This window comes from Seriola dumerili, unplaced genomic scaffold, assembly GCF_002260705.1.
Source record: "Seriola dumerili isolate Sdu_G_001 unplaced genomic scaffold, Sdu_1.0 BDQW01000110.1, whole genome shotgun sequence".
In the NCBI taxonomy this organism is placed as follows: domain Eukaryota; kingdom Metazoa; phylum Chordata; class Actinopteri; order Carangiformes; family Carangidae; genus Seriola; species Seriola dumerili.
The window spans coordinates 94,866-102,871 of record NW_019174365.1 but is presented as its reverse complement, the minus strand read 5'-3'; the positions used below and the strand labels follow the sequence as shown (position 1 = coordinate 102,871).

The following is an 8,006-nucleotide window of genomic DNA, read 5'->3' as shown; positions in this document are numbered from 1 at the left end:
TATTGATAAGAAGATATATTTGTGGTTTTAAGTACCAAAAATCAGCTCATTGTAGTTTCACATCTCCTCTCTCAGGCTTCTTTCTGGAGTTCTAGCCACAACAGGTTGGTCAGCCAATCAGAAGAGAGGAGGCTCTGAGCCTCTCCTCCGATTGGTGGACTGTTTTGTTATCGAGTAAAAATACAGCAGAGTAATCAGTCAGGTAAACACACAAAAGGATGGATGGTTGGTCCAGGTGGGCCGTGCCTGGGGCCTGGCTGAGGGCAGTGACTGTTTTGTTGTGACATCACAAAGTTTCGGAAGTCCTAACGGCTTGTTTTAAGGCTCAGTTTCTGAATATGAGCTGTTTGCATTTCTCTGTGGACTGAGCGCTTTGATACTTTCACAGTATTTATATGAACCTAGATCTACTTTATAATGAAAAAAAAGACATGGACATCTCACTTCATACAATATGGGACCTTTAATTTCCTAGTATACCTCATGAGTGAATGGCTAAATTGATCCCAGCCTCTATTCTGCCATTTGTAAATGGACATTTTGTAACGTACCATGTTCAGTGTCACCATTTTGTAACTTCCTGTCTTTTCTGTCTTTCAGTGTGGCCAGTCACCCTTTTATGCCTGATTTTCAGCAGTGCAGTGGAGCAGAAGGTTGACTACACATCTTTCCCTTACACACCATGATATCTTTGTTGTTTAGTCCTTCACATATTTCTACATATTTTTCATCTTTTGTTGCAGGTCCAGATTACCTGGCACAGGTGTCCCACTTTGTGTCCGCAAATAAACACAAGACGATAAAATTAAAGAATCCAGCCGATGCCATATTGAAGGTAGCAGGGGTTGAAGACACCATTTACAGAGGCAAACATGATGAGGTGAACGGGTGGGGAAAATTCTACCTTCCCAAGATGGTAAACATGCAGGTTATAGGTGTAGTAGAGGGCACCTCATGCACGTGTGACCAGCTTGTTCTGATGACCTGTGAGGACAAAAAGCTGTACGCCTACGATGGAGAGGAGCTGCATCTGGTGGCTTCAAGCCTGCAGCGGTTATGTGACAAGGAAATAGAGTATCCAGCATCCAAGAGCTACTACAACGGGGAGGCCTTCGAAGATACGGTAAGAAGTTACAGTCATTTACAAGGAATCCTGATGATAGTGATTGATCACCTGTGCTGACAAGTCTTTTTTTAATGTGATGTAGACTGAGGAGGACTGGGAAAAGGTGAGGATGGGCCCTGTGGGGAGGAGTTTGGAGCAAGAACATCAAAAACTGGTGAAAAAAAACAAGTCGGCATTCTTGGCAAGTCTCAAAGGAGCAGGACACAAATAGGTGGGGTTTTGTCCTGACATTGTCTTTGATGCAGGGTGAATGTTTAAGGGAATAATGACTTGAACTTGAGCCACTCACAAATCGTTCAGCATTGATAATGGTCTGGACTTTAAATATCACCGTTGCCTGCTGGGAGGTAGAAACATAATTATTCATGCAGAGTTGTCAGATATATCATGGGTTGATCATGGAGTACCTGATATATGTTTTATAATCACTTGGCTTATTTATTTATTTATTACAGATCCTGGTGGTTCCCAAAAGGAAAGACGTGCTTCAGAAGTCTTCAGTCTTCATCATTCATCATTTTAAAGGCAGTCAGCTGAAATCATTATAATCGAAATCATGCACAGCTGTGTGTTCATGAAATGCTTGTGATCGTTCCCCCTCAGGCATCGCATACTAGGCGAGGCTGGTTGTGTAATCTGATCTCTGTGTTTTCCATCCTAGAAGCGCCATTTTGTTTCGTCAGTTGATAGAAGTTGCAAAATCTAGCGGAAATTGACAAAGTTGTGACACAGTAACTTTTGCCACTGTAGCTACGGATGGAGTCCGACATCAACAGTAACAAATTTCATGTAAGCCTGTCTCCACATGTACCAGGGGAGAGTCAGTACGCCAGGGCCAGGTAACCAGGCCATCACAGGGCTAAACATAGCCAACCATAGTTACAGACTGTAATTGAACCGAATGTGTATTTCTGTTGACTATGGCAGAGAGCGAGAGAACACTGACTACAAGGAGAACAAGAAAACACCACCCTGAAAAGCCCCGACTCCACCCTCATGAAACCAAATAATATAATAATATATATATAGAGAGAGATAATACTGGCTTAATCATGTAGTAAAGTTTCAGTTCCTGCTGTTTAGCAACTTACTTCCTTATTTTGTGCTGTCATTTGTAGACTCACGGTGAATTGTGCTGACATACAGTAAATGATTAAACTACACAGTTGAGATCTCTTCGTGTTTGTGTCCTTTTTCCTCTTGTACAAATCCTTTCATTTCATTCTACTCTACAGTTTAGCATCTGACCTTTGACCTTACATGAAACTGTAATACTGCAGCAGAGACTAAATAGTAATGAGCGTATGATGACTGAAGTAGAATTAACTTTATCTAAATCACATTCCTTGTCTGTGTGACTTTAAAATACATTGATATAATAATGCAACACATAACTATCATATAAATATGCCACTCAGTGAGTTTATATCGATCATGTTGAGGTTGATATGATGTCTCCAGGATGTGTGGAGATATCCATACATTTTCTTATAGAGTTACTGTATAACAGGATCAACATAGGAGGCCTGTTGTCACAAATACCGGAGTGAGATTTAAGAACTTCAGTTATGCTGTACATGACGTTGCACCGGGACAAATGGAGCAGTTTATTTTCTATAGCAGAGTAGACCTTGATTCTGGATATGGACATATACAGTACACGTTATCAGTCATGTTATGACCCTCACTGACTTTGTACTGGGTTAAATGCCTATCCCTGGTGCCTGACTGAGTGTGGACTTTACTGGAAATCACATGATGAATCTGTTTAAGGCGCAGCTTTATAAGGAAGGGTTTTACTTTCTCTTTCATTCTTACGCTGCAGCAATGGTGAGTAGCAGCTTTCTGCTGGCACTGACACTATATCCAATGAATTCTGCACTGCAATCCTCAATATATTTCTGATATCTGTGATATATTTAATTGTTTAATTGTTGTTTTTTCCCCTGATGACTGAAGGAAGAGCAAAAGAGGTGAGTCAGCTGATTCTGTTGCACCGCAGTTTATCAGTGCTGTAATTTGTTTTTAACTCTTTAAAATGACACTATACCTTGATCATTATTATTGTAGAAAAGAAGAATTTCTGAAAACTCAAGAACCTTTTAGGAGAAATGCCTTAAAGCTTATCAAGCAGATGCTGGATTGGTGTAACATGACTCCAGGAAGTAAACACTTAGTGGATGAGGTAGAGTAAAGTGGATGTTTTCTGTTTTTGAAGACAATCATGTCCTATAATCTCATTAGTAATTATGTAATAATACATTGATTTGTTTTACTGAACAGATGCTTCACAGCATCTTCTTCCTGGGAAAAATCAACAAGGTTCCCTACGACCCCGAAAGTATAATCGCTGACAAAGAGATGTTGGAAGACTTGCAGGGGAAATACCCTCGCCCTTTTAAGTTCTTCTTGACTCAACTTCCCAAGCGGAGTCCATTCTCCTGTGTTATGGACATGGTAAGATGTAGTATGGATCGACTTTCAATGAGTTAATCAAACCTTATTTGTAGTGCACCGTTTACAGGTACAGATACAGGTAAGTATAATATAAAGTGCTTTATAGAGACTGAAGACAAATACTATGAGTAGAAAAAATTAAGCAAGACTGTAAACATGAATACATTAAAATAAATTATTCAACAAAATTTAAATAATGACCATAAAACATTCCAGTAAAGAAGAGTCAAATTTTTGGATAATTGATTTTATTAATCAATTTTCACCTGTTGCTGAAATTCAAAGTAATTAATTCACAAATGTTTTGAACCAAAGACATCAGTTCATGATTAATTTCTATTGTTCATTTTTACTAATGAATCAGTGAGTCGCAGTTTGCAGGTGCAACATCTTGATAACATCTGTAACTGCTTCCAGATTGTCAAGCAGAAAGGAGAAGAGAATGACAACCAAATAATACAGAGCCTGAAAGATCTCCTCAACGGTCTGGAAGTAGGGTTTCTGGTCTCCTCCACCATCTGTGTCTCTCAGAAATCCAAAAATGTAAAATCAGTCAGGTACTACGGCGTCTCCATGTCCACTACTGGTCCAAATGCTGGGAATATTGTGATAGCTGCCTCCTGTTTGAGCGCTTGGGATGATTATGTAGCTGATGCAGTGATTACCTATTATCCAGAGAAGGGCAAGAAGGACAAGGTCAAGAAGGAATACTTTGATGGAACAATCAAGGTTCCAGGGGAGGTCATATGCAAAGCATTTAACCTCAGCAAAGGAGATGAAATTCCTCCTTGTAGATCTTGTGGGAATTTGTTTGGTTTGGCCACAACTGTAAAAAAGGAGTGGGTCTATGGCCACTGTGCCGAGGTTGAGAGCCTGAGCAACATGCTTAAAAATGAGGCAGAAGTTAAAAGGGATACAAAACAAGAATCTGCCACATGCACACCTCCGAACAGGAAGAAAGCTAAGGACAGTGTCCTTGTCAAACTAAACTCTGTGCTAAGTACGATTCAATTTAAAACATGGAAAGATCAGCAGTTCTACGACCCACTGGTTGAATAGTTTTGAAGAGGGAGGAATATGCAAGTAAAAAGGCCGTGATCTTTTATCATAAAGTGGTATAGTCTCTCTGTTTTTCATCCTTAAAAGATACTCCACTGTTACACAACGGGGATGACATTACTGTCAACGCAACATGCTTTATTATCTCAAATTATTAATGCTCCAGCTACATGCGATGTGCACTCTTGTACTTACTACTTACATGAAGAACATGTCAAAAAATTGTAAGCTAAATGTGTGTCAGCATTTTGAACGAAACAAATGGATGATTCAAAAATTGTGTTGATCATGTTGATGTCAATAAAATCATAACTAATTAAATGATGATTCATTACTTTAGATAGTAGCAGTTGGGATGTATGTGCGTGTGAGACCAGATATGAAGCATTGTGAGACAGCAGCTTGGTTAGGTGGAAGGATTCACACATCCATTCCCAGGATGGATAGTAATAAAATAAAAACAAACAGGAGTTTTTAATTTGGCTTTTACGATCCCTGCTCACAACCTCATTTATAAGCAGGAGCTCTAATATTTAAAGTTGATGATGAGAAAACAGTGTATGCTCACGTTACAAGGATTCTGGTCTTTATTTAAAACTAAATTATATTGAACGTAAACTGATTATCACTGAAAGTCAATCTTCCCTTCAGTGACACAGATCCACCACTAGATGGCAGCACGTCCTTTGATTCAACTCATCATTTCAAGTCAAAAGAGAAGTCATGTTAGAACAACTCAGTAATCTCAGACCAAATTAGTATTAAACGTGTCAAAGTTATAATTTTTGGTTCGGATCATATACACACAACAAAGTAGGAATTGTTTTTTTAATTGCTTTAATGAAGTGTTGGGTTTTATATAGTGATATAATCCTGGTGCAAAGATCCCTATTTTCCTCTTCCTTTCTTCGCCTACCTCACTTCCTTTCCTTTCCTCATCACCGATTGGCTCTTGGTTTTCTCACCCTCCACCCCTCATTCACCTGTTAGAGTTCACCTGGGCACTAGAAGATTATTTAGGGGCCTCACTCCACTCATTCACACTTTTTCACCTTCACATGGGGCGGCAGTTTCTGGTAAGAAGTTGTTACTCGTTAGTTCCTACAATTTATCTGTTAGTCTCAGAGAACCTTCTTTATCCTTATTTCTTTAATAAGAACATAATGAGACATACATATTTTGATTTGTTGTGTTAAATTTAATCTTTATTCTTTATTGTCCTCTCAGAACCCATAGTCCATATGTGTGTCTTCCTTGTTCATGTTGGAAATAATTATAACGGTAAAACCTTTGTTGGATTGGATGTATGTTTAACGGCCTTCATTCTTTCATCCTGACCCGATGCCCGTGGTGATAGTGAATCAATTCTGAACCTTCAACAAATCCAGTTTTGTCATGATTGAGTTTCTATGACAACATCGGCCAAAACAATCTTTATAAACTCAGCTGTATATTATTGTTTCCACAGTTTTTCAGTGTTTTGTATAAATTCAGTTAAAGCCAGGAAGTGTATTTCCCCATCTGCTGATGAGACCTGAGTTTAATACCTCATGACAGATGAATGTGATTTGCTCTTCCTGTTGTACTCTCACTTCCTGTCTTTCCTTTAACTAGAATTACCACTTTGTGGTTGTATGCCTCCACCACTAGTTTCAGATTACATCCCTGTTTATCCAGGATCTGTACCACTTTACAGTAAGGCTACCCCAATGAAGGATTAAAAAATATACAACTAGTTTATTAATTGGCTTCTTTACATTTTATAAATCATTTATAAGCTGTTTAGAACACATCAGATAAATAGGGCAACAGTGATCTATTGCTTGCCAAATAGTGAGCCCACAGTTATCTGTACTGTTGAGCCTCATATCTCATTACTTAGCCGTGTTTGTTTTCTCCATCCAGCATTTGTACCTGTGTGCTTTATCACATTTGTTGTTTGATGTTCTACAATTTACAATAAGGCTCCTTTTTACAGTTATAAATGGTAGTGACTCATGAGTAAGATTAATGAGTAGTAAACATCAACTTGATCTTGCCAAATAACGAGCCTGCACTAATGTATGAAAACTGTTATAAATTGTTTGTCTTAAGTGTTAACTGAATTAATAACCTAAATATAAACCATTCATAAATCCTTTATAAGGATGGTATTATTGTAAAGTTGTTCTCCAGAATCGTATAAAAAAATGAACCATTTGTGTGAAGTTTTATCATAATTGGAAAAGTCTTGAGTCACGGCTAAAAAGTGTTTTGTGCGGTCACACTAACCTTGACCTTTGACCATCAAATTCAAATCACTTCATCCTTGGATGTTTGTGTCGAGCATGAAGGGATTCTCCAAATAAATTATGTTCACAAGGCCAAAACCATTGATCTTTGACCTTTTGATTGACCTAATCAGTTCAATTCACTCAGTTAAAGGGTAATTTAACACCCACTGAAAGTCTTCAACTCCTCACCTTGCTGCAGTGATGTACATGTGAACTCCAGGTTTTCAGCTCCATTAAAAAAAATCTGAAAGTTTTAACTCTTTCCAGAAAGAATGGCTCATTTGTCATGAAAATCTAGATGTTTTAAGTGGTTTTCCAAGGATTTATTTATTTTTTTTTAATGTTCAGCAGGATCTAATTGTCGTGATAGCTACTCGCAGAGAGGTCTGTGGATTAAGTGAAATTATCCCTGTTGATTGAGCTTTTACCACTAAGGGCAAATAAGAAAACTGTCTTTTTGTCATTTGGATGCAAAGCAAATGGATGATGCAGAAATTGTGATCATGTTGATATCAATAAAAATCATAATTAACTAAAGTTGATGACTCTTTTTACTTTACATAGGGATGTACTGTTTGTGTGGGTGAGACCAAATATGAAGCATTATGAAACAGCAGCTTGGTAAGAGGATGGATGGTATTAGATAAAACAAACAGGAGTTTTCTTTAGCTATTATAATCCCTGTTTACAACCGTTGCTGTAAACAGCAGCTCTTTAGGTTCAATATAGACCAGATTACATATGATGTGGGCATTCACTGTCATTTCATCAAGGGTGAGCTGCAGCAAATGATCTTTTGTTTGCACAAAAAATAAACATCCAGATAGTAGAATAACTTAAAACTGTTCATGCATGTTGAATATAACAATATAAACCGTCAACACTCATTCTTTTTTTTTTATATTAAATATAACCTAGTGATCATCACTGAAAGTCAACTTTGTCAGGTGATTTCATATTGTCTTTTTCCTTCACTGACACAGATCCACCACTAGAGGGCAGCACAACCATGTTCCATTAAAAGCTGCTATGGGCTCTGAATCAAAGTCCTTATTTCAACAACTGTCAAACTGGTTTCTTCCTATTTGAAG

At 38.0% G+C, this 8,006-nt stretch overlaps 1 protein-coding gene across 1 annotated transcript; it reads left to right on the top strand.

The window, feature by feature from the left end:
* Positions 1-2,949: 2,949 nt before the first annotated feature.
* On the top strand, positions 2,950-4,963 carry LOC111223373. Its single transcript, XM_022747481.1, has 5 exons — positions 2,950-2,956; positions 3,086-3,099; positions 3,197-3,311; positions 3,410-3,583; positions 4,001-4,963. Exons 1-5 carry the CDS (start codon positions 2,954-2,956, stop codon positions 4,640-4,642), a joined length of 948 nt encoding a protein of 315 aa, XP_022603202.1. The 5' UTR covers positions 2,950-2,953; the 3' UTR covers positions 4,643-4,963.
* Positions 4,964-8,006: the final 3,043 nt, after the last annotated feature.

Excerpts from the sequence above, each read along its gene's own strand:
- LOC111223373 (XM_022747481.1), top strand. Across the intron at positions 3,312-3,409 it reads GTAAACACTTAGTGGATGAG|ATGCTTCACAGCATCTTCTT; the intron begins GTAGAGTAAAGT and ends TTTACTGAACAG. Across the intron at positions 3,584-4,000 it reads TCTCCTGTGTTATGGACATG|ATTGTCAAGCAGAAAGGAGA; the intron begins GTAAGATGTAGT and ends AACTGCTTCCAG.